The sequence below is a fragment of the Plectropomus leopardus genome, chromosome 11 (assembly GCF_026936395.1).
Source record: "Plectropomus leopardus strain MGB_pleo_1.0 chromosome 11, ASM2693639v1, whole genome shotgun sequence".
NCBI lineage: Eukaryota > Metazoa > Chordata > Actinopteri > Perciformes > Serranidae > Plectropomus > Plectropomus leopardus.
Genome location: NC_142186.1, coordinates 7,734,204 through 7,762,124, shown reverse-complemented (window position 1 = coordinate 7,762,124; position 27,921 = coordinate 7,734,204). Strand labels below are relative to the sequence as shown.

The following is a 27,921-nucleotide window of genomic DNA, read 5'->3' as shown; positions in this document are numbered from 1 at the left end:
AAAGTCACGGATCAATTTACTTAAACATGACATTTTTTTTAAGCTGTCTAACTTAACGTCAAACCAATCTTTCTTCATTTCTCTGCCTCTGTTACCTCTCTGCCATCCTAAAGCATTGACAGCTGTAGATATAGCCAATTTCTCCATATTTTCTAATCCCTAACACCACTACTGACACTAATTTGGTTTTTTTTCTCCTGATTTTCTACAACAGAGCTTTGAGCTCTGCAATATTAAGTTTTTCTTTTTACTCTTGTGTAAGATGTGAATTAAATTTCCTAGAAAACAGAGCAGAACAGCCAGCCTTATATATATATATATATATATATATATATATATATATATATATATATATATGGCGTTGATTATCGTATCGAAACTCATGAACAGGTGGCATTCATTAAGTTGAAACGAGCCATTTAAGGCAAGTCTGTGCAGTCAGGAGAGTTTAGTTTGAATCTGACTTTGAACATTTGTATGTAAGCATCACAGAAAAAAGTATGACACCTTTAAGATAAGAATGCAAAAATGTTCTTACACGAGGCCCAAAATGAGTCACAAAGGGCTGTATTTTTGTAGTTTCAGGTTATGATAACATAACAAGGTAATTTGATTGTCTGATATCACAATGTCCCCAGATCTCTGCAATTAACTTACAGTGTTATTTATTACCCACAGTCAGAAATGATGGCGAACTACAAAAAAACCCTGCAAGACTCAAGTGGTAATTAACCGTAAATATCCTTCATATTGTCAGATTTAGCATATGTTTAAGCACTGGAAAGCACACACCTCCACCATATCCTCTCTGTCCTCTAAGTCATCAACAGAAACAGATGACAACCAGCTTTTCCGGGAGCTGATCTCTCTCTCTTCCCTTAGATGAGAAGCTGTTAGTGAGAGAGAGAGGGAGGGAGAGAGACGCTCACAGAGATGTTTGTTTCCCAGCCCTTCCACCGTCTCTGTGGGACGACCCTCCCCATCCCCCCCCCCCCCCACACAACCACCCCCCCCCTCCCAACCTAGTGGATCAAACAAAGGACATCATTTGTAGGCCAAGTCTTTTTCTGAGCGTCTCTCTCCTCGGCTCTGCATACCAATCCAATACAGCCCAAGGAAAAAAAGCCACGCCGTGCTACGTGTGTGTATATGTGTGTGTGTCTGGGCCAGGGGTTGGAAGGTCTGTTTGCCTCTCCGCCAAGCATCGATTTATCCTTTTCTCCAATTTATTTCTCCTCCTTGCCTCTACGATCCATTCAGATCTGCCTCTAGGGGAGGAACTGGGGGTAAAGACGTTGTCAGGCCTCGTTGTTCCCTCCTAAGACTGGCTCATCTACAGGCCCGGGGACCATGTTCCCCTGCAAGGACATGTCAGCCACACACACACACAAACAGCTACCTGTTGTCCGGAGGCACACTTTTATCAGCGCTGTAATTGGCCTCATAATGCAGCGTAAAGGACACAGATAGAAGGCTTTAATGATTGTGGGGGGATAATGTGTTATTAGTCTGAAAGGGAATTATATTTGTTTCAGTTCAGACGCTGCACTCAAAGATGATTTTGGCGGACCACAAAATGTCCTCTGATTTCAAAAGGGGAGTCATACCCTGCTCCTTTTTCTGCAGTAACAACTGTTGGTGAAGCCGGAATGATATTTAATTGTTCCTCATAATCAGGCCTAGACTGAGTGTTGGAGCAGATATGATCAGAATAACAATATCTCAAGTCCCCATTCAACTGTTGCCGTCTGTATGATTCTGACATTTTCAGATGTTATTACTCGAGACTCGAGGATTTGTATCCTAAAGCCTCGGCGATGACGACAGCCTTGAACAGAAATGCTGCATGTGCACAAATCCCACAGTCGTACCCCTACACACACACACACACACACACACACACGCACACACACACACACACACACGCACGGCAGAAATCTGTGAGCCATTCTTCAGTGTCACGGTGAGCGACGCCTGGCACATCTTTACACCTGAAGTTGATCAATGCAGATATGTCCAGGGGGAAATTGAAATCCATAGGAAATTAGGCAGCGTCAGTGATTTATTGGAATAGTAAATCACAGTGTGTGTGTGATGTGTGAAACGTGTGTTCCCACTCTGTGTACAGTAGCGTACCTTGTGTCTGGCTGGGGCAGTGATATCAGCAGCCCGTACCTTCCTGCCTCTCTCCATTCGGTAGACCCACTGAATCAGGTCCAAAGGTTGGTAACGGTCCCTTGGGTACACCCCCTTGTGAGGGACGGGGTGACGCGACCCCATGGACACAATGCTCTGCAGGGGTCCCTCTGAAGAAAAAAAAGAAAAAGAAAGCATAGTAGTATTGTTGAGGTGGTGCATGGCACTCTTTGCATCAGTAGCTACGTTTCTACCCAAATGTCAAGTCAATTTTGCGCAAATGTTTGAAATGTTGCCAAAGATAATACGAAAATGATGTCTCTTACACATTTACCTGGCTAAAACAGAAAAACAATAAAAATAAAAGAACAGAAGCAAGTCTTTAAGGGTGACTTAAAATCTTTAAATGTGTTCGTACTTGCTGAGTTTTTACTATTCTGTACTGTGGTTAAAGGTACAATCCTTAAGATTTCTGAGAAATCAAATCCTGTGTTTGATACATTTATAATCATAAGAAGCCATTCAATGTATTTTTTAATTCTGCAAGTTACCGTCTACATGGTAGTTATTGTTGTTAGTGGTGGAGTCCGCTATTCTTGAGTGTAATTGCCTACTGATGCATTAAGGATTGACAGGAAAATGATGTGTACATGTACTCCAACATTACTATATGTTTTATCTCATTATATCATCCTCAATGCCTCATACAGCTGCATCAGAACTTTATTGTTATAGTAAATTAGTTCTGTGACATAATACGTCTTGCTAATTCAAACCAAATCTCTCCTACTTCTGCCTCTGCAAATTAAAAGCATTGAACTGGCAAAAAAAGGGTTGCTTTTATTGTAAAGGAGTCACAGCAATATGTTTGAAGACCAAAATAAAGAAGTGAACTTGTTGTGGCCATTCAATCGTAATGTCAGCTTGTACATACATAAAGAAACAGTCAGGTTGACTCCCTATAAAGTTGTGGTAAATTAATATTTCAGGACATTTTCAACACAAATTCAACCACTTTACTGGCAAATTATGCCAAGTTTAATAATTAGACGTGTTTCTCATTCAACTCACTGCAAAATTTCTGCTGTGTCATGTGAAATGTATTTGCTATTTGAATTCAGGCTTTCTCATTTGTTACATTTTGACTCAAAATGACTTGATACTGGAAATGCAGCCATTCCCTCTAAGTGTGACTCATTCTGTGAAGTTTAATATGGTGGGTTTAAAAAAAGAAGAAAAAATGATTCACACAACTAACCTTATGTTTTACCTTGACCATAAATCAAAGTTTTAATCCTAAACTAGCCCCTTAAAGAACATCAGCACCAACATGTCCTCACTTTAGAGGGTTTGTCCTCAGCTTTCAGTGCTTGTGAAGTAATCTGATCCTTTCAAGAATGAAACTGTACAACAGGCACACTCGCAGTACAACGAGAAAATCAAAAATATATACCCGACATTGAATAGTTATGTGAGTCTCTTAGAGGAGATTGCATTCATGCGTGAATGTTCAAATAAATCCAGGAGGATTTTCTCGAGAATAAAACAGAGATAGTGTGTGGTATGAACCCCGACTGAAGAATCACCGCCCCACACACACACACTCCCACACCCCTTCCCTTGCTGTTTTTTTTCTTTTTCCAGGTACACCGCTTGTGTTCCAGCTTGTTTTTGTCCTGCTTTAATTGCTTTTTTTCCCCTTTTTTTGCAGAGAAGAAGAAAAGACAACAACAAGGCGGCAAGGGCTGCAGCTAATGGAGAGGCTGTAATTGTGAATGGAGGCATTCATCTGGAGACGTCGTCCGTGAATTGCGCCGCACAATGCGCAGCGGCGGGCTGCTCAGATCACCAACCAGTCACCAAACACACGCAGATGCACACATATAGACGCACACACTGAACCCCTTAGATCAGTGGTGCTCAGAGGAGGAACATAATCACACCTCACCAGAGAGCAAGACACCAAGGAGAGGAGGAGAGAAGGAGTGAGGAGTTAGGGGTGGAGGAGGAGAGCAAGAGGAGAGGAGAAAATACACAAGGAGAGAGGAGGAGAGGGGGGAGTAGGAGGAAGAGACAGCATGGTGAAACTGATGTTTCCTACTATTTGATTTGGGCCATAGAGCCCAGGAGGCAGATCAGATAGGGCCACACGCACACACACACACACACACACACACACACACACACACACACACACACACACACACTCAAATGCATGCACACAAGCATGCAAACACAAACACTCTTACTCACAAACTTGTAAGAAAACACACAAGGATTCATGCACATCATATAAACACATATATCGACACACACATGCAAGTAGGCTGCACACACACACACACACACACTCACACTTTGAAAGACAAGAAAACACACAAACACATACATTTAAAACTATACATCCTCATAAACAACTTGTCAGAGCTCAGAGAACCACCTCACAAACCTCACGCTCCCCTCTGCCTGCTGAAAGCAGTAAAACCCACACACACATCCTTCAACCAAACAAACACCATTAAGCCAAAACACGCAGTAACAACGCTTAAAAAAGACACAACAAAGCCTACGTGATGGTATATATATATATATATATATATATATATATATATATATATATATATATATATATATATATATATATATATATATATATATATATATATATATATGAGGACATGTATAAAACCTTCATCTCGGTGAGGCGAGACGAGACGAGGCACCTGTCAGCGCGGCGGCTCCTGCTACTACAGAGAAACATCAGGAAACAACAACTCAATTAAACACACCATCCCTGTTCAATTACTGCCACATAATCACAGCAATTTACCTTCACATGCCACACAGCCACCAAAGAAACACACACAGGGGCACGTACACATACACAGGCGCAGGAACATGTTTGAGGCTCATGAAAGGCACCTGGGCTGGAGCTGCAGCTTCATCCTACACATCATGAGTGTAAAGCTCAGCGTTTGGTATCAGCTGGCTAACTGGCTTAACAGAAAGCATGTTGGCGCAGTATAACTCTACTGCTGATTTACTGAAGCTCCAGAGACAATAACATTTGCAAACACTCCAATATGACTATAGGGTAGGCAAAAGTACATTAACGTAATGGTTATAAATGTCTTAAAGTGTCTGAACACTGAAAATTATATCTGCAAGTATGTCAGCTGTTATATAAATTAAAGGAATGCGTCAGGGTTTCAGTACATCTATTTGATAAGTGATGAGATCATAGACACCAAACTCATGAATCAGCTGCCATTACATGTCAGGCTCACGTGTTTTAGTATGCATTATCTCAGCTGCTGAAGTAATAGGAAAGAGTAATGTTGTTATTTTTCAGTGATAATCCTAAAAAATTGTCGCAAAATTTGTTCCTGGTTTTGGCAAGAAAACTTGTGATTTGATCCCATCCCACAATGCAGTTTAATTTTATTTCAATAAAGATATCATATACAACAAGGTGCCACTTAACTATAACAAATGCAGAATAATACAACCGACCTGGATTAAATTATTCCATCATAAACATTGTGGTGTTGTTTTCTGAGACTGTATTTGAGACCTGTTAATTAACCCTTTGAAACCTGAGCAAAGTGCCTTAATTTCTTTCAAAAACATTGGCAATAAGCAATGAACGAGGAAATTACACAAAAAATAGCAATAACATTTTTTTAAAAAAAGAAAAGAGAATGACCTGAAAATTATTTTTTTTAAAAAGTGAAAAGAAAAAGAAAGTTTTTATTACAAAGAAATTCAGAAAAAGTGCCCAAAAATGTAAGTATTTTTAAACATATTTTTAAATATAATTCTGATAATTACAAATATAGTTTATTCCCCATTTCTTTATTTTTTTGCCCTAGATATTTTCCCTAGCTATTTTAAAATGATTTGCAAAATCTACTAATTTCTTGCAATCTGTGGTACATTTCTAACCAATTGCCTTTTCTCTATTTTTTTGAAAGAAATCACACAAATTAGGTTTGAAAGAGTTAAATACCTGTGAAAGGCGTCTCAAAGCAGCACAAGAAAAGTAATGTTGCCCCAGGTGTCAAGGGGTTAAATGGTATGGTCATTTTGGAGGCAGTCTGAATATGATTTATGGAGGGCGAATAAAAAATCAAGAGTTTGTTGATGCTACATGATAATCTTAACTTCACTAAAATTCCACATGAATCCTTTTTTCATAAATTGCTTCTCTGATTTTTGTTAATGATTTATAAAAATAGTGGAAGGCTTTAACTTTTTCTGGCCTCCGAAGGGGGTCTTGACAGAAAAAGTTTGAGAATCACTGCATTAAACTGAGAATGGTTCCTAATATTTTGTCTACCTTCATTTGCATAAAAGAAGAACATAATGACCTACTTCCTGCTGCTGTTATGGACTGCATTTGTTTTAGCTGGAGGTACCAAATAATCCGGCACCTGTATTTCTCTTTTACTCCGGTGAACTACAGAGGTGCAGGGACCTTAATAGAGTACACAGCAGGTCACAGAAAATCAGTATACATTATTTACTGGGTAATTTCTACTCCCACTGGCGTGTGTGTGTGGTCTATAAAGCCAACAGAGCAGAAATCATTAAATCACCCCACAGATACTTTACAATACTAAAACCTTCTGGACAACAAGTGTGATTTCTTTCTGATTGCCAAGAAAAAAATTATGGCATTCAAAGGCTCCAAGCTAAAATGTTAGCTTTTAAAGCTAAATGATAAGTACTCTTAAATAACATTGTGCAATATATGAACTATAAAATATGCATAAACATACTTTTGTGCAAACTTTTTAGTGCTTTTGGTCTGGGTTTGTTTTTCATGGTTTGCACTTAGTAACTTGGCTCCAAATCAGAAAAATCTTCATGCAACAAACAACAGTTTGAACAAGTGTTCCTCTTTGTGGCAACAAAAAGGCCCTGAATGTTAAAAAAAAAAACAAAAAAAAAACAAAACAAAAAAACAAAACTTGTCTGACCTGCTCAGAGACTTCAACACCCATCCAACATGTTAAGAGACTATGTAGAACAGTAGAAGCGCGCACAACTCCAAAAATCATGAAGAATATATAGAGGTGCACAATTGTGGCAAGAATGCAAAATCAAACAGAACACCTGCACTCACAGATAATTAACTTATGTAATGCGGGCAAAATGAGCAAAAACTGATGTGTTTCAGCTACAAAAAGCCATCGTCAGCACGATAAAAAAGTGGGAATGTCAAATTATGTAAACAGGTGGGGTTCAAATAACAATCAGGACAGAAAATATATCATGGAGTGATAAGATCTATCTGATGGTGAATGGCACATAATGTTTATGAATGCTATTGGCAAAAATGCCATAATAAACATAATGTTACTATTGTGAAATCTCTATGTGTTGGATTATGTGTCAGTTGTTTTGGTGTTTCCATTTCTCCATCTATCTGGATTCTATAGCTCTGTATTTTCAGTCTTTTGCTCTATGTTTCCGGTTCTGGGCATATGTTTTCACACCTCAGCTTGTAACACCAGCTGTCGATGTTGTTTCTGATAGTTACGGACACTCCTCCTACTTGGCCAATGCTGGGCGGTTCATTCATCCACAGATGGATCCTATCATTCCATTATGTATTCTGTACCCTGATTGTTGTTTGAACCTCACCTGTTCATATAATTTGCCATTCCTACTTGTTTTATCACGCTGATGATGGCTTTTTAGTTGAAATGTGTCCGTTTCTGTTCATTTTGCCCACATTAAATAAGTTAATCTATCTGTGAGTGCTGGAGTTCTGTTTATTTATGAATCGCAACCATAACATCTGCACGCCATCACGTCAGTGGCCGCCCTTACTAATGGTCTTGTGGCTGCAGCCAGGTTCCAAAATCTGAAGAAAAGTCTATGGTTTTGGAATTACATGTATAACAATCACATATTGATGTTATATTTAGGTAAGGCACTGTATATGTATTTTGTTCTGATGTCCACATACTTATGGCCACGTAGTATGAGTGGCTATATCTGCAGATTAGTCTTTTTTTAACTCATGAAATATGATGTAAGTACTGCAAAGTCTCATCTCGTAATTGAAAAGAACAATTTTAAAAGCATGACACATATTTACTTTATTGCTAAAAGTCAGATAAGAAGAAGATCAATACAACTCTAACATCTGAAGTAAAAGCTAGGAGACGGTTAGCTTAGTTTAACATAACAGCTGGCCTCAGTTCTGTCCAAATTAAGACAGTCAGCCTCCTACCACCTCAAACTTTTGTTCAGCTGAAGTTACTGCCCTCTGCCTCTAACTCCACATTTTACATACAGTCTCCTCACCTGAGTCATTCGTATATATTCTGCACAAAGCATAAAAGGTGCTTTTCTGGAAATTGTGATCATTAGGTGACAGTGTGTGAAGTTCAGAGCCAGCAAAGTACAGAGTAATGTCATTGGGGAGAAGATTGAGGAATAGCAACACTGGAAGAACCTGTGAATGAGTGTGTGTGAGTGTGTGTGCATGTGTGTGTGTATGTGTGTGTGTGTGGACAGCAGATTGACTAACAGCTTGAACTTGGGTTAGATCCAGGAGCACGGGGAGGGATACATGGATGGATGGAGAGAGAGTGAGAGGAGGAGGAGGGAGAGCCATTGATTTCTCAACAGAGAGATCAGCATCTTGACAGAAAGAGACGAGAGAGCAACAGAGCAAGACGCGCACACACACACACACGCACACACACACACGCACACACACACACACACACACACACACACACACGCACACGCACACGCACGCACGCACGCACGCACGCACGCACGCACGCACGCACACGCACACACACACACACACACACACAGAGAGATAGAGAGGGTTCCCACTGTGGCCCTCTGGTGAAATTCCACAACCTTTCCATCTTTTTCCAGGTTTCCAGAACTGAGCTGTCTAAAATTTGGCATTTAATGCAGATAATAAGTGAATGATTTGTAGAAATAAATCCTTAATTTCCTATCTTGAACACATTTGTTAAGGTGCTTGACTTTCCTTGAGTATCTTTCAAAAGTCCATGATATTCCAGGACCTCCTTGACTGGTAGGAACTCCCGTTGACAGAGATCAAAAGGAGAGTCTGGTTCAATGTCTCTCTCCCAGCATGCCTCGGTGATTCTAACAACCCTAAAACCCCCGACAGGGACACGGAGGATGGTGCTGTGGCTTCGTGCCGCTGTGGCTAACGAGGTGTATGTGTGTGTGTGTGAAGGTTGTGGGCACCAGGGGAGCTGACACACACTGTGGAGGAGGGGGTGGGATTGGGGAAGAGGTAGCCAGGGGTCACGCTGTAATTACACATCACAGTCCCTGTGGTCAGCGGCCTGCCCGACTTCTACTGACTACACTGCCTCAGCCAAGGAAGCAGGGATGGCAGGTGGAAGGAAGGGCTGGGGAATTTTTGTGTTGTAGTTGTGGAAAACTTTTGAACTTGAATTTAAAAATTCCTTTTTGGATTGTTTTTTTCTATTTTCTGCTTTTTAATTGACTGATTAATTTGGTTTTCAGTGGGTGTTGTTATTAAAAAGTAAACAAAGTACACTCAGAGCATGTGTTAAACCTCCACAGTAACCCTGCCTCCATTCTCACCTCAGTTTGTATGTGTTTATAGCAGCACAAGTGGTTGACACTCTCACATACCGTGCGTGGTCCTGTGTGGGTGGTAGGTGCCGTAGAGGATGAGTTTAACACTGAGCAAGGCTCCTGATGCATCCTCGTCACTCGGCCTGCTACAGCTCATCACTGTGCCTTTGTGGTCAGTCACCTGGAAATAAATGCATCAGCAAGGGCATCATTTTACAAAAAAAACCCTGATCCACATTGAGAAACTTGCTGACTGAATACATGTGGAGAAAGTGGAGAAATAACAAAAAAAAAACACGTTATTATTCAGTTAATGTAGTAAATTGTTACAAAATGTTCAGTGAACTATCCCTGACACAAATATGGTTCTACTTCAGATCAAAGTCAAAGTTATTGTGTCATTTCTTCACCAGCATCAACAATCATGCCTTTTTAAATGATGTGCAATTTTACGTGTTTAATATACAACTGTATTCTTAAAAAAATGAAATAAAGTTTTGATCTTTCCAACATATCTGCTTCTGTTAAACTCCTCTGATGCTCAGTGGTACCTCTCAGAGTTTGGTAATTTGGGTTGCATCTTTTGTGAATTGTTAAGTGTCATAATTAAATCCTCATTTGGACAAATGTCTTTTGTTCAGGGGACCACCATGTGGAAATCCTTTCATACAGAAGTCAAAGTTAATTATGACAGGGATTGTGTTAAAATTCAAGCCCAAACAGTTTTAAAGAAAGATCAGTCATTAGTCACAAATCATCTGGTGCCTGTCAATGAGTTTTATGGGAATTCCATTGTGCCACAGTTTGTGTTTTGTGCTCTTCTCCATTTTGTGTATGTGTGTGTATATGCATACATACATACATAGTTTGTTTTTATCAGAATAAGAATCAAGTTTAATAAAGTCTTAAATGAAAGTGAAACCAAGTTCACTGCAAAAGTCAAGAAACATAAATGTAGAATAGAAAAATAACATTAGAAATATCATAAAAAATAAATACAGTATATCTGCTTGAAAGGCACATTTAGGGAAAACCAGTGCAAACTACCTTTAGCTGTACAGACTAGTGGAGCTGTAGTTATTAATCTCTTCAAGGGATAGTTTGGATCTTCTGATGTAGTTTTGGAGTGGGTGCTTATCAATAGGCAGTGTATTACATAGTTGTTGGCAGTTGGCATGTTTGGAGAAACAGGCAGGAAGCTAAAAAAATGTACTGCTATAGATGCAGAAGTAGCAAAAAAATATTTTAGCCTTGTAAAAAATCAATGAGTTAAAAGTGTATGCTTTATTTAGAATATTTTCATGGCTTTACCATAAAGCAGACAGCCCGTTCTGATGGTGAACTAAGCCGTTTATGGCTTCAGTTCCTCATCTATGCTCTTGTCAAAGTCACCGAGCTCACAGACAAACTAACTGATTAAGGCAGCTCCTGTGTTCAGCGAGCTAGAATTACTGTTTTTCTCAATGAAATCTGGCTTTGCAGAGACAGAAATGTAAGTTCCCCGATGCAATAATCAAATATAGCACACACTGAAACTGATCTTGGATTTTTTAGGTGGCTATGATACTACTACTACTACTATATACTGCTGCCCTTTGTCCACAACAGTACAGTGCCTTGCTTCAGTGTCAGTACTCCTGCATGTCAACTACCATCCATTGTATGTCATATACTGACTATGAATTAGTACCTCATACTAACCCACTTTGAAAGATGCAAACTATCCCTTTAACTAGCTTGTGGATTTAAAAGTAATTTAAAACATAATTCTTACCCTATTTTTAAGGTTAAAAACCAAAGTATAAAACTTTTACTTGTATCTATAAACAACCACAAAAATGCTCCTGAAGTCTGGAGCAGGTCAAAGACAGACTTCTCTCCATATAAACTCTCTGCATCCGCCAGAGCAGTTGTCCAGCCTGCGTGTGTGTGTGTGTTTTTATTCTATATGAGTGCGTATGAGTGTTTGTGTGAGTGCTCCCAGCAGACCAGAGGCCAGGCATGGCGGCCCCCAGCCGAGTGCTGCATTGATTTGTTGTTGGTAAACAAACAGCTGGATGCCACAGGTGGATCGATACGCCTCGCATGCCTGCCAGCCTCCCAGCATGCCTTTCTACTGGGCCGACATGGCTTACCGAGGGAGCTGCGACCCCGCTGTCGCTTGGAAACCTCATGAGTCAAATATTTTGAGCTGGCTGATTGTTTTTAATTGAGCTGAAGTTAATTTTGAACATAAATTTCTCTCCTGACACGGGGGTCCACGAAATCCATTAATACTGTTTAGAACTTTACAAACATTCTAATTCTCCGTAGCAGCAAAATATCACGTTGTCATGTTTGGAGATTTATGGTTTACTACAGGCATGATAAAATTGATGCTTGACTAGAAGTGGAATGAAAAGTGTGAGAGCTACAGAGCCGAGACAAAACCAGGGCGTTGAGGAAGGAGAAATTAAACTGACTTTTAGACAAAAGGGAGACAAAGAAAATGAAAGGATTAGCAGAAGCAGAGGAACAGAGGGGAGAGGGGAAGGATTTCAAAGCCAGAGAGAGAAACTACAGAGACAGGGAAAAAAAGAGAGGTGGGGGGGATTAGTGATGGGCGAGAGATGGCAGGATATCGAAACGGGCGAGTGTCAGGGAGAGGAAAGTGAGACCCAGCGATAGAGGATGAGCCTGAGAAGAGAAAGGGCTTCAGAAAGAGATAGTGAGACAGAGGCAGCCAAACAGAGAAGGAAAAAGACTGGACAAAGAAACATGTAGCCAAAAAAGAGGAAGACAGAGAACACTATTGGCAAAGGCAGTAAAGGAGACGAAGAGCCCTAAAAAATTTAAAAAATGGAAACTTGACTTGGCACATGATATGAAACTCTGAGATGAAATTTTGATGTTGGAGACAAAGCCAATAAATCTCTTAAATCTCAAAAATATCTCTCACATGTCAAAAGTATTTTAAAAAAAGTTTTCAACATACTCTGCTCTGATATATAGCCCTGTGCCACCACAGTCCTCTACTGCAGGACACTGAGCAGATCTAGTAGAGCAGCTGTAGCTCAGAATGAGCTTGCAACTTTCCAAAAAGGGGTTGTCTGATATCAGGTTACTACTTAAGTGTTGCTCTGTTTTCCAGTAATTTCAACACATTTTCTTTCAATTCCAAATCTTCTAGTATTGCAAATTGCAGCAACTAGAAGGGTTGTCAGAGAGTGCAGACCTCCATCAGGGCCGAATGACCTCACTCGCAATGTTAATGAAAGTAATAATTATTCGTGCATTCACCCAGTGATTTGGATCTGCTCTAAAATTTAGCAGATTCCTCCCTGACCCTTCTACCAAGTTTCATCACAATCACACCAGTAATTTCTCTGTAATCCTGTTGCAGACAAATCTTAAGTCAGTCTGCCCGACATCTACGGACACTCAGAAAATTCTGAACACGTGGCTGCATTTTAACGAACAGCCTTGGCCATGTTATAACTACGACACAACATGTTTTGGTCTTCCTGCATTTTTCTCAACATCTTGTTGAGTGTTATCGCGAGATTTAAACTGATGCATTCAAGGTATAATCACTGTAGGAAATTCCATACATTACACAAACAAAATAAAAAACAAACTGAACCAAAATACAACCTCCTTACCACCTAGCAGGCAACATTCCCACAACACTGGCTAATGTTACCTATAAGTTGCAGTACTGTTTTAAAGAATAAAATATAAATATAATGTTCAAAGAATGTTTTTTTTTTGTTGTTATTTTAAATAATGTCCCTGTAAGGTTAAATGCTGACTAAGACGTGATGTTTTAACATTCTGAGGATGCTTTGGTGAGAGGTGACAGATCATAAAATGTTCTTTTATAAAATGTTCCCATAATGTTACATGAGAACAAAGGAAGAACTTCAGAATATGTTATTGAGGACTGAGATCACAGACCATAAACTGGTTTTGCCGTCGATGACAAACAACTACGAAGTCGAAAAAAGGAAACTGTCAATGTGGATTCAAATGATTGGACATATCAAGTTTTTGCAGAACTGATTGTGGATTAGACAAAAGAAAATTAGAGATTGTGGATTAGAGAAAAAAGGAAATGTAGGAAGATCTTCTCTAACTTCGTAGTAATACACTTTGAATTTCTGGTTCTGTTGCTGCTAAATGCTTATAGGTTTTTAAGTGACATCTGCTCAGCCGCGGTGACTGTCTTAAAAAACACAGTTGTTACTAATAATATTAGAAATGGCTCTGTTCAAGTAAGCCACAAAGCAAGCATGCACAGAATCAGGGCCCTGAAACTGGAGCAGAATTTTTATTAGTTACACCTATGTGTTATTAACATCTCTTTATTATTACACACTATGACATGTCAAAATGTCTTCAGACAAAAAGGCCTCTGTTTCACTCTAAACTTCAACTGTATGTATTCGACTAAATTTATATAATACATAACTCCCTGCCCTGAAAGATTTAGGGTTCAGGTTTGGCAGCATTTTAATTATTAAACTGCTGCTGAATTTGCTTATCAAAAGCAGTTCTCTCAAATTCCAAATCAAACCTGTTTAAGTTTAACCTTTCAAAATGCAAAAAAAAAAATGTATATAAAAATATTATAAATACAATAATATTCCATAACTTCAAGTCAAACAATAGCATTCAAGGAACTAAGAAAAATATTAGATTTCTATTTTTTTTTTAATGCCTGCCTGACTTTGTACATACCTCATTGCTCATATTGCTGAAAGAGGAGAATTTTTAAAAGATTTGATACAAGAGTTGTTAGTCAAAATATGTTAACACGTCAATTGTTATTACATTATTCTTATCCTTAAAATGTACTAAGGTAAATACTGTGCATGTTATCTTGTAGTCTATTTCAACTTTATTGGATTTTTTTCCCTTTTAATGTAAACTTGACAACTTGATATGACATCTTTGGATACAGTTGTCAATAGTTGAAATTTAGTGTTGATATTCAGTTTCTTCACACATCACATTTATATTATACTACATATGATACTTAAATATGATAGATGACATGAAATTTATATTGACAATCATTTTGAGTTTGACCAAAAAATGTCATTTTTGTGATGGTGGAAAAGCATATAGGCCGTCACAATCTCTAGTGAAACTTCAGATCGAAAAACCAAAATATTCATAAAGTGTACATGTGTAAATCCTGTTTCATTGCATTGCAATCTTTCAACTACCAGATTCAGACAAAAAATTAAAGTTCTTAACAGAGGCAAAACCTATTTTTGTCAAAGTGTACATAGGTTAGTATTATAACCTTCAGACACAGCATCTTACTATGTGATATTGGACTGATAATGCATTGCAAAAATATGAAACAGGAAGTTGCTACAAAAGCACACAGTAGTCAGTTCACTCTTACAGAAAAAAGAAAAGCTCCAAAATAAAAGCCTAAAAAAGAAACCTGCGAGCGTTGGCAGTGCTGGAGCGCGAGGCAGAGTCAGATGGGAGGGGAGGAGGAGTCTTGCTGTGTCTACATATGTAAAGCAGCAGGGAAGCAGCAGTGTGTCAGACTGAGGCTCTGGCCCAACCTGGGCTCCTCGCTGATCCCTCCAAAACATCAATCATCCAAAACAGGGCCATCATGGACACATTGCATGCTGGGAGACACACACACACTCAGACACGCACACACTGCAAAACACTTAGACACAAACAACTGAACAATCACACACAAGCTTGCACTATTACAAACATTTAAAATGTGTACATGCACACACACCGCACAAATACACATTGAGGTGCAAATACATGCATATACATTCAGAGGTGAGACTTACAGACACAGACAGCATCACAGCGAAAATGCAGTGATGCAATTACACAATCGAACATTCTGAACACACACACACACACAAGCACACACACAAGAACACGCTTAAAGAGTGCATGTAGTAAATGACATACAAACACCTACAGTGCAAACTATACACACACATGCAAACAAACATGCACACACACACAGGAGCGTGCACACACAAAGTGACACTCTCTCTGCTTCCTAGTCTCACACAAAGCACGCAGACAAACAGAAATAGGTATCCTGTGCCCACAGGGCGCCCTCGCCCCCGACCATCTGTGACGGGTGCCAACACACAGTGGGTGATATTTACATGGAGACCTAACCCCCCCCCCCTCCACATACACACACACACACAGAGAAATAAAAAAAGAAAGAAATACCCACAAAGGGCCGCTCGGATCGCTTGATCTCCCAAAACTCATTAAACATGCAGATATATGCAAATATATGCACCTCTAGAAATCCACCTTGGGCCAGTGTGTGTGTGTGTTTGTGGATGAAAGTACACGTTGGTGAGAATGTGTATGCAAGTTTGTTTTCACAACTACCGAGGCTTCAACAGTGTGTGTGTTCCAAACTTGGTGCTGTGTGTGAGTTACTTTCTTTATATGCTGTTGGAGCAAAGTGTGTTTTCACATTTGTTTACCAGTAGTAAGTAATACCTTTTCATGCTATGAGTGTACCAAATCATATCTCTAATACTATACATATCTCTACTTTTAAAAGTAATAAAACAGCATTTAAAAATCCAAACTAACATTAAGTCACACATTGGGCGCTGAAAGATTTGTATTCCACTTCTGTTTTCCTCATTTCCAGTCATCTCAATTTCGGTTTGGATTCCAAATAGAGGACAAAGCTGTGTAACAAAGTTCCACTCCCACACTTCACTCTTTACAAAAATAAAGTAGCAACATTAGTTTTGCAATTAGAAAGTCATAAGTTAGTATGCTCTAACCACCCGCACTAACACCCACTGTAGCTGTGCTGAGTGTAGAACATAACAACCAGTTAATGGAATAAATTATCAAAAATGTGGTTATATGTCTTCAAACAAAGCACTGTCATTTCAAAATGTCCTGACATTAGCATCATTATAAAGGGTACCGAGGTACAGACAATATTTAGCCGTCTGTTGAGTGTTTTGCATTGTTTCGTTTTGAAGTTGGAGATATTTTTTAGTATCATCTGATATGTGTTAATTTAATAACACACTACAGTACTAATACTTTTGTACTATAACTGTTAGATCTAGATGCATCTTTAAATATGATAAATTCTTCTTGTTAAACACTTAAAAACCAAATTGCCCAACACAATCCTTACCCTAACTCAAACTACTCATTGATTATCAAACATTTTCTGATGTACCTGTTTGGAATTAGATTTAAATGTCTCATTAGAATCACTTTAAGGAGACAGTTCATCCCGAAAAAAAAACAAAACACATAGTTTAACTCTTACCTATAGTGCTATTTATCAATAAATGTATTAATCTGTTTTGGCATGTGTTGCAGAGTGCTGGAGATATCGGCGTTGGACATGTCTACCTTCTCTCCAATATAATGGAAACAAATAGCACTTGGCTTGTGGTGCTCCAAATGCCAATAAAGAATACATTTAAAAATCCACGTATAGAAAACATGCATCCACTCATAAAAGAAAGACTGGTGCTCACAACAGCGCAAAATGTTAACACGAATGGCATCTTCCTCAGATGAGCTGTAATGTTAGCCAGCTCAGTGGTGTTAGGTGAGCTAGCAGTAGATGTATGCTTCCTTCTGTGCTGTGACAGTTGGTAGGTGCAGTTAGGTCGAAAGAAAATAGTTCCTACATGAATCTGCTCACAACAAGGTTTGTGGATTATCTTGAGTAACCATGTAATGATTTCTGGAAAAAGACATTGCTGTTTTTCAAATGTATATTGTTGGCACTTCAAGCACCTTAAGCTGAGTAGTTCCATTCTAAATATATAAAAAAGGGCTGTCATCTCTATGGCCAATATCTCCATTACTCAGCAACACACACCAAAACAATCCAGACTGAGGAAAAAATGTTGAAAATTTGTTTGTTTTCTTTATTTGGGGTGAACTGCCCCTTTAAGTTACAGAAAAGCAGGGTAATATTACATAATTTCTTTAATGTGTATTAAACAAACTGCATCATATCCATCCCAACACTATTAATGTTTCCTCTTGGCTGCAAGCACTGATCAAACACCAGAGTTATCTGCTGGTTATTCCATTTGTCACTGTGTGTTTGGTTTGTGTAGGTGACTGTAGACGAGGCATCAGGATGACGACGGTAAACATATGATCCGTCAGTCATGGCCTGCAAGAGTGGCTGTTTGTGTGTGTGGTTGTGTGTATGTGTGTGTGTGTGTGTGTGTGTGTGTGTGTGTGTGTGTGTGTGTGTGTGTGTGTGTGTGTGTGTGTATGTGTGTAGCCACAGTGCTGCAGGCTAAATAGTGCCATTATATTCCTACAGCAGCACTAGTCACAGTCAGCTTGAGCCTCAAAGTCCTCTGGGATATCAGAGATATCTCTGCTCAAAGACCGCTGCCACCCTGTCACACACTCGCCGCGCGCACACGCACGCACGCACGCACGCACGCACACACACACACACACACACACACACACACACACACACACACACACACACGCACACACTCTCCCGCTGGGCATGGCAGCATGGAGCCAGGTGGGGTAGAAGAAAGAGAGAAATGCATTTGTGTTTACATTTCTGTGTTTGTATATGAGGATATTCCGTGTAGCTCAATAATGCAGAAATACTGCCAGAGTGGTTACCATTTGTAAGAGTTGCTTTATCCATGTGATAAAAGACATTTTTCTCCTACATCTAATGGTATCTAACAATTGGGACAGTTTTGGCTTTATATGTGCTCAGGTTTTGAGATAGTTGTCTTTCAGATTTCTGCCTCCACACCAATACAATGGAGGTGAATAGAATTTTGTTTTTGGTGCTGACAGCCGTGAAATATTACATAAAAAAAATCCTAAGCAACATTTCTTTCTGGAAACACTATACTTTTGACAGAATGTAATTCTGCAGAATACTCACAGTGTGTTATGTGGATTTGCCAAATCAATGAGTACACAAATAAAAGTCTATTTACCTCCACTGCACCAGAGTGAAGGTAAATATCTAAGGAAAAAAACTTAAAACTTGGGCAAACAAAAAGCAGAATATCTGCAGGATTCCTACACATTCTCATGGGGGGAATCTTAAAAAATTTCCCATGACTTTTTAATGACCAATAATGAAATTTCTATGACCATTCATGACATATAATACAAAAAAAAAAAACTGTATTTACTCCAAATGTATATTTTTGGATCGAAATTTAACAGAAGCCTTTTTCCAGTCTCTGAAAGTTGGTAATGTTCATAAGCACATTATTTTTCTTGCACCACTTGCCTGGAATTATTCAAACATATTAAACTACTACTCAAAGTATATTATATTAATCTACTCAAGCGTAATTCCTGCAAGCTGGCATACAAAGGAGAAAAATTAAGAAACGCACATGATGGTTAACAAAACGTCACACATTGATACATACTGGAGTTACGTTACATAAGCGGCTAAAGAAAATCGGTTTGCCATTGTGTAACATTACTTGGAAAGTTAAATGGTAAATATACCTGCACTTATATATAGTGCCTTTCTAGTTCTAGTTCGGCCACTCAAAGCACTTTCACACTACGTGTCACATTCACCTATTCACTCATACATTCATACACAGGTGGCCAAGGCTACTGTACAAGGTGCCACCTACTACTCAGTTTACATTCATACACAATCCCACATTGATGCAACAGCCATCATAAGCAATTTAAGGGTTCAGTATCTTGCCCAAGGATACTTCAACATGTTGACTGGAGCCTGAGATCGAAATACTAGCTTTACGATTAGAGGACGACTAGCTTTACCTCCTGAGCCACAGCCACCACAAAAATAAATTTGTAGTGCGTTATGTTACATTATGGTAGGTTACGGAAGAAGAACGGAAGATTATGGTAACAATCAATTACATTACACTAAAAAATTCCATGATTTTTTTCAAAATGTTAAAGGATTTCTCAAGTTCTATGCCTTTTGCAGGCTTGGAAAACAAGATGTTGAAATTACATGATTTTTTTGAGGTTTTCAATGACCATGGGAGCCCTGTATCTGCATGGATTTTGTATTTGGATGAACTGAAAGTTTAAACTAACCCAGCAATAAGCATAAATATCGTATACCGATGCCTTGAGTGTCATTTTTATGTTATATTTCCAACAGAAAGTTACGTTTTAGCACTGTCTGCAGGAGGACAGACATGCTTTAAAGAGAGAAGATGAGAGGGAGACGTGTGAGAGAGAGAGAGAGGAGGTAAGAGGTAGAGTGGAAGATAAAGGACAGAGAGAGAGAGAGAGGGAAGATGAAGAAAGATCAAGGACACACAGGGTCGAAATAACATCTGATGTACCTTTTATCTGATTATGAATTATCCTTAATGGTCATCATAGATATTGACGATTATATATTATTATTTTCAAGTTTTACAGTTAATCATATCAATGCTGGAAAAGGCATATTCTACATTTTGCAATACTGCCTGCAATATTGTCTCTGATCAACAGTACTGAGTTAAGCTGAAGCACCACAGATGGCGGAGCGAGCACAGAGCAGATATGAGAAGAGAAAGAGAGAGAGAGAGTGTATTTCCAGCCCCGTGGTCTCGTCTCCTTCACAGCACTGGAAGGTCAGACGAGCCTCGAGCCATAACACTCGCTCCCTTTTCACTTCAGTCCCGCTTTTATTCCTGCAGCACCAGAGCGCTCTTTGACAATTGTCATCATGACGAATCAATATAGACTCTCCACAGACCCCCCCCCCCACCACCACCACCACCTCCAACCCCCTCCACTGCTGTCCTTGAGTTTTTAAACACTGATCCAGCAGATAGTCCAGTTAAAGTCTCTTCCCAGGCCCTCCATTTTATAGTTTACCCTTCACTCTCTGTTGTCCCTCCTTCTGCCTTTTCTATTAGTCCTGTGTGTCCTCTGTCTCTCTTGTCTCGTCCCCGGTTTATGTGTCATTTCAAGCTTTAAAGCAATGAAGGAACCACGATATGTGAACTTGGTGTACTTGGGCAGGTGACATAAATAGTCCTTGTACTTATGTCAATGGGACAATTTGTAGACTTAAAAGTTGGGTAAAACATGATATTTGATCGTCGCTATTTGTCATAACAGTTTAGAGACAAAGATTTTAATGTATATGTTTCTGTTTTAGTGTGTATGTTCTCTCTCTGCTCCTCCTTGCGTTGACTTCAAGCATTGTAACACGTCTTGTTCTGAGCGCCCTGTAATTGTGATTGTGTGCACATGTTTCTCTCCAATCTGTGGTAAAGTTGACAACCAACACAAAACGAATCAGTGTGCGTGCGTGTGCTGATTAGTGGTGTGCTAAGGCATGCAGCACGCAAGACGCAAGCGTTAATTCGTGTTGCGAGCGTCGCGGTGACTTGTCTCGGCCCTCCGGTAATGAGCAGCGCCGTCGTTATGTGGCTCAGCTTCACGGTGTTTCCTCCCCGTCTCTGCGACATACTGGGCCCTGGTAATTGGTCACAGAGGGGACAGTAAATCTGCGCGAGGACGTGGGAGAGACACAGAGACAGAGAGAAAGTGTGTGTGTATAAGTGCATGTTTGTGTGTGTGCAGGAAGAGGTAGGTGATAGAGGACAGGGGGTGGGTGTCTTTCATCTTCACAGCTTTTTCTCTGTAAACCTCCAACTGTTTACAAGGACTGATGCCTATTTGTGCAAGCACGCAAACACACACACACACAGACCCCCCCACCCCGCTACTGCTACCACCCACACACATATACAGTAAATGACCTCAGCGCGCTACTGTCTGTGAGTATGGATTCTAATCAGACGTCGGCAGTATTGTGTCTGTCAAACCCGGCCAAGGTTACTTAACCTTCCAGTCTTAATTTCCCTTCCATTTTAGCTCCTTCCTCCATATCAAACATCAGCACATCTATGAGAGAAAAAAGGAAAAGAAGAGCGCAGGGAGGAAAATGAAGATTGCCATGCTTGGCTGAAACTCGGAGATGAAAGTAGAGGATGATTCACATTGCTGTGGCAAAATGAACTGAACCGAGCTGAGCTATGCTGGGCTGGGCTATTTTTAAACTTCTATACGCGGCAGCTACTGGAAGGGGACAATGTGAAGCGGAGCAATTCATTTCTATATCATGAGAGAGGGTATGCGAAAAAAAGGGTTTTCAGGAAAGCATGTGAAAATTAGTATATAAAGCTTTGCCAAGAAGATTTCTGGTGCATTTTGTGACTTAGTTAAGCTAGTATGGCTTGAGAGATGAGGGATAATTGTAAAAACAAAAGTATAAATTCTTCACAGGATTCAAAGTCATATCAAAAGATTGAGATAGGCTAATGAAATTGGCCATCTCAAACTGAATAAAATATTTTTCTATAATTTCTGCTTTTCGTGGAGCTCAGAGTAGCCACAAAGTGTAAAACAGAGATTAGCTAAAAAAACAAAATTAAGCAGACAAAGAATCTAAAGCCATGCTAGCAGCCCCGGGACGCTGTTTGCACAGTCATAAGGATTGGGATCACTTGATTTAATAAATTGAAAACATTAAAAAACCCATGTAGCTTGGCACCACATTTAAGCATTATACATTTAGAGGTAGTTAAATGTTAATGTGAAAACGATTTTTCTTTTAATATATATTCTCTGTTGGCTTTCCTGACACACAGCTGGCTAGATGCATTAACATGCTGAAACATCTCACTCACTACCTAAGCTCTGGTCTCCGTTACTTAGCTAGCCTTGGCTACTCTGTACACCACCCGTGTGTTGTGTGAGCTAACTTATGTGGCCACTCGTTCAGCTATTACCACTGGCAATGCTGTTCCAGTGGTGGGATAGCATTCCCAGGTAGCCCTAGGTGCTGCTGGTGTGGCAGAAAGTGAAAAACTTCAAATAAAAAGCCGCACAGCTGATGATCAGCAGTTGAAGTAACTTCCTCTCTCACCTTGAGGGTCCAGAGGCCTCGTGGTTGCTCCCCCCAGCAGTGCACCGTCATCAGGGTCCAGTTTTTCAGGCCAGCAGTGGAGTCATCGTTGGGCCGTGTGTCCAACAGCAGTGATACAGTGCCGGCTGGAGACTCCAGACTTATGGAGAGGTCACCGCGACACACAGAGCTGATGCTCACTCTCACCTGGTGAGAGACAGGTGGCAGGAAATAGACCAGAAGGGAGGTGTGAACAATGAGATTGATGGAGGGATACAGAAATATGGAAAACAAGAGACAGGAAGTGGGTGGACATAGACAGATAAATATGTAAACATGGTATCGCCAGCCTTCTCATCTGTACCTCTGTATGACACCATGTGGCTGTTTACTGAATGTGAGGGGACTACCTGAAAAAAAAATTGATTTTTATTTTTAAAGACACTTTTTACCTTACCTTTTTACTTTACCTTAAGTCTATTTTGTATTGCACAAACTGAAATTGCTTATATTCAATACACCTAATGGAAACACGTACATTTTGCAAAAAAAAATGTATTTATTGCAAAACAGATTTACAAGATTACACTTGCATGAAGTGGAATTTCAGGAAATTTGAAAAAGACATATTGCGCAAAACTGCAATGGAGACAAGTAGTAATGGTAGGAACTGGATTCCTCAGGCATGACGCAGCAGGCACTACACAATATGTTATCGCATCACATAACTCTTCAAAAGCTGACTGGATCATCTGGAAGTTTTGATTCCACAAATCCTCTGAGAAATCGTGGACTATCACCTCTCAGAAAACCCTCATAGATGGCCGCTCCCACAGATCAGGGGCTTGCCTTTTCATTATCACTCAAATAACACACCTACGTCGCCTTGAAAATAATGACAGCTAGTGCGATGGCTGCAATACCAATAAACCTGCTAATGTTTTGAACATCCGTCGCCATCTTGGAATGTTATCACAAGAGAAGTTGCATAACATCACTCAGTGGAAACGCAGATTTCACAATTGTGTTTTATTGACATTTCAAAAAAGTTTCGCACAAATCTATATTGGAAACCCACCTAGTGAGATGATAAAACTGAAATTACTCTCATGTCTGTACAATAAAGATGAAGCTAGAGCCAGCAAGCAGTTAGTTTAGCTTAGCATAGAGACTGATAACAGCTGAAAAAAATAGCCTGGCTCTGTTAATTAGCCTAGCTGTTAGGTCTGGTTCATTTAATCCATATGAAAAAACTCAACTTTTTGCTGGCAGTAACTTTATATTTCCATTGTTTAGCAACCTTATGGTGACAACAAGACTCAAGGAAGTTACTGCATTTGGCCAAGAATTTGTACTAAACATACAGCCCCATAAATTTAGACAATGTTGTTTTTACATTTTGGTCTTTGTACGATTTAGATAAAAAAGATATCATATGTTAATTAATGACATTTGGAGGTACTGCTATCCAGATGTTTCTGCGTTCAGAGAGAAAAAGAGATACAGGTTTGCTGCTTTCCCAAACTTGTCATTGTGTTAAACTATGCTTTCTTCATATTAAGCATATAGACATGAGAGTGGCATCAATCTTCATCTCAGGCTCTGCAAAACGCAAATATGTATGTTTTCTAAGATGCTGAACAATTCCTTCATGTGAAGCACTGAGTCTTTGGACTAATCAGTACTCATTAAAAACTGTGTTCCAGTAATTATCATTTGTATTTTAGGTCATACATGTGACTCACGGACGATTAAGTCGATGATTAGTTTAAATCCAAATCCAGTCCGTAAAGTCTGAAATACTATGTAGAAAAGATGGACAAACCACTGATCTGTCCGTTGCCCTCCAAAGATGAAGACAAAGACAGGTCTGGAGCAGACGGAAAAGACACACTGACAAAGATGGCCAAGGGGAATATTAGCTAAATGATTTAAAGAAGCACACCTACCCCCCCACCCCCATGATTCCCACCCAGTAAACACTCTCCCTGTCCCTGTTCATCACAAGCAGCACATCTGGTGTGACAATGGCACATCGCAGAGAGAGCCGCCAAGCTGCAAAAAGACTGACAGCCCGCTCCTGTTTACAGCGTGTTACCACGGCAACACGTCCATCAATCACACCTCGCAGCGATGGCCTGACCCACGCTTTCTGCCAGGGAGCAGAGCCGCAAAGATGAAGCCTTTTCAATTTACATGCTGACACACTCCCGCTCTCTCTCTCTCTCTCTCTCTCTCCTCGCTATTTCACAAGTACACACAACACACTCACAAACAGATAACTCGCACAAACTCAAATGTGCACATACGCAGACACACACAGTACGTATGCCTGCTGACACAGTCAAACATAAACACATTTGCATGTATGTGCCTGTACTCAAGAAAAACAGTTTTGCCATTTTCTGCAAATCACACAGCCAACACATTACACATTCCAGTGTGATCCTGTTTTAACTCTTCTACTCTCCGATTGATCACATGACAGAAACTCCGAAAACAATTTGTACGAAAAAAGATTTTTCGGTTGTGGACAGAGGTTTTCAGTTCACTTTGTCTGGATTTATGTTTATATTTATGTAAAGGACGTAAGAGGTGATTTACTGATGGACTCTTATATGTAACATAAGTAGCACAAGAACATCTTTAAGACCTTTAAATATGAACCTGATGCCAGTTATTTTAACTTGGCATAAAGACTGGGAACTCTGTGAAATCACAACCAGGAGAAGTTGGGGTGTAACAGGGGTTATGTGCAGGACTATTTGGTACAGATTAAACAAACAATATGTCAATCAGTGCCTCCAGGATGTTGTGATCACAAGAATTAACTCAAATTCAGCCAGTCGCTGTAATTTCTGCATGACCTTACATTTTTGTCCAATCATTGCAACTTTACAGTACGTTTGACTATCATAGTAGAGCTGCACACAGCCTATTGATTCACTCAGCCCTTTTTTTACCCACTTTCTCTCTCTGTCTCTCTGTTTACAATAAGACTGCAACTGCATGAGTGTGAGCGCCATACCTGTCACTCAGTCACAAATACAGCAACAGGGCTAACTGTTAGCATCAGATGGCTAATGTTACACACCAATAATTAATGGCTATAACAACAGATTTGAGTCATTTTTGTGTCAGTTTGAAAGTCTTGGAACCATTTAACGGCTTGGTATCCAATGTTAGCTGCTGTGTTAGCTAATGCTAACCAGGCAGAGAAAGCAGGAGGAGAGAAGCTCACGGAGATCGTCCGTCAGCACTATGTCAGATGGCAGAAACAGCTGATCATCTGCGATCAGTTGTTGCTGCCTCCCCACCCTGGAAAATATATTCTAAATCTGTGGGAAACACCAAATGCTAAAAATAGGCTTTAAATATGAATTGAATAATTTTGCCTGCCCCTGCAATTTTTTAGGGGGACAAGAAGCCTAACACAGCACAATTTTTTAAAAATAAAATAAAATTTAAAAAAGCTGCTATGAAATCAGGTTTTTTAGGATGCAACAATTCCAAAATCAACACACAAAAATCTGGAGGGAGTGACTGAGCTTTAGAGGTGCTGGCAGATGGATTTTGGAGAGCCAGGCTAGCTGTTTCCCCTGTTTCCAGTTGAAGCTAAACTAACCAACTGCTGGCCATAACGCAACAATCTTTATATCTCTCTGACAGAGAGTATTAGTTGTGGTGGTTGCTGCTTTTGGAGTGCTTGTGTGGCTGTTTTGTGTGCATGCTTGGCATTTATTGTTATGTGTCTTCTGTGTTGCAGGCGCTGGGCGTGGCTTTCAGGGTACTGGAGCCTAGAGCACTCTTCTCGCCTGCACCTCATCAGCAATCACCTCCCTCACTGCATTTTAGCTTCAGCCTCACCCGACTTCAGCGTCAGATTGTTTCCACTCCTACCGTGGTAGATCGACCGTCTCTCTAATGAGATTTTCTCTTGTAATTTTTGCGATTCTTGTTGTCTCTAGTTCTCAAGCTCATTGTGTTTTTTGTGCCTTCCTGTTTCCAGTGCCTACCATCTCCGAGCTCAAGTGCCTTGCCGCCCAGCCCTCGCCTTCATGCCCAGCCACTCGCCTCCACCCCATCCTCAGATCCTCACCACTCTCTGCTTCACCAACCTCACCATTACCATTCTCCTACCACCTTGGAGATCCCCAGCTCCCATTCCCCGACCGCCATTCCTCACCCCCTCCTCCACATCTTCATTAAAGCCCTTTGTTTGTGCACCTCAAACCTGTCTGTGTCCGCTTTTGGGTCCACACGCACACACGGTGTATACACACCGTAACATTAGTCTTCCCATCTAACTCCCAATAATAAGATTGTTTACCCCAAACTTATTCTTTCTCCAATACTTTAAGATCATCTTTAAGTAGTTTTTCCCCTTTATTTTCATATACAGGTTTTTGCTAAAAGATTTTCGAGCAATATACTGCCATCTGAGTGTGTGTTAAAATGTCAGCTGACCTGAACGTGCTCCAGAGAGTTGATCTCATCAGTCGCCCCATGGCAGGCCTCTGATTGGATGTTCACACTGACCACACCTCCTGGAGAAAGGATCCTAACCAATAAAACATCATTACATACACCAGTCAGTCACCCAGTCATCTTTTTTACATTCTTAACAGACACTTACACATATGCATCCTCTCTTACATACAGACACACACAAAGCAGTGACAGTGTAGGTGAAGATAAGATGAAAGATCATTGATTCCTGTTCTGTCAAAGAACCTAAAGTAATGTGATACAACTAAGAGAACCTTGAAAAAAAGAATTTGAGATATAAATGACAATATATAAGTGACAAAAATGAGTGAAAGCATTAAAAATGGAACATTTATAGCCATGGGGGTTACATAAAAATAATATATGTGGGCAATAAAGCTTTTTACCTGCTAGGATGGACTGTGACTTCCTGCGTGCACTTCCTCTGTGGAGCAACAGTGTTGAAGTCCACAGCCCGCTGCACCATCAGACCCGCATCCAGCAATCCAAAACCATACCTGAAACAAGATGGGGACACGCACTCCGTTATATACAGCATGTGTTTGTGTAAACGATAAGGAAAAGCATCCTTATATCCTCACACACATGTGAACTGGAGGCTTTTACGTGGGCAGCTGAATGTGCTGCAAGAGAGGAGTAAGTGCTAATGGCTTCGACATGAGGAGGCAACAAGTCATTGACGAAGAAGATGTTGTCCTCTGACACAATCGCTTCCCCGCTCTGTCCGGGCTGAGGCTGAGGGCTGCTGTTTGTACCGCGCCGTAATTGCC

At 40.1% G+C, this 27,921-nt stretch overlaps 1 protein-coding gene across 7 annotated transcripts in view; it reads right to left on the bottom strand.

Annotated features, from left to right (window-relative positions):
• LOC121946024 (neuroendocrine convertase 1-like) overlaps positions 1–27,921 on the bottom strand; it is a 216,737-nt gene that overhangs the window by 11,500 nt on the left and 177,316 nt on the right. For all 7 annotated transcript variants that reach the window (XM_088083951.1, XM_088083956.1, XM_088083954.1 and 4 more), the window contains 5 exons: positions 27,538–27,648; positions 27,110–27,203; positions 22,664–22,849; positions 9,805–9,928; positions 2,137–2,306 (listed from right to left, as the gene is read on the bottom strand). In XM_088083951.1, coding sequence (XP_087940077.1) covers positions 2,137–2,306; positions 9,805–9,928; positions 22,664–22,849; positions 27,110–27,203; positions 27,538–27,648 — 685 coding nt within the window. The remainder of the gene's footprint in view (positions 1–2,136; positions 2,307–9,804; positions 9,929–22,663; positions 22,850–27,109; positions 27,204–27,537; positions 27,649–27,921) is intronic.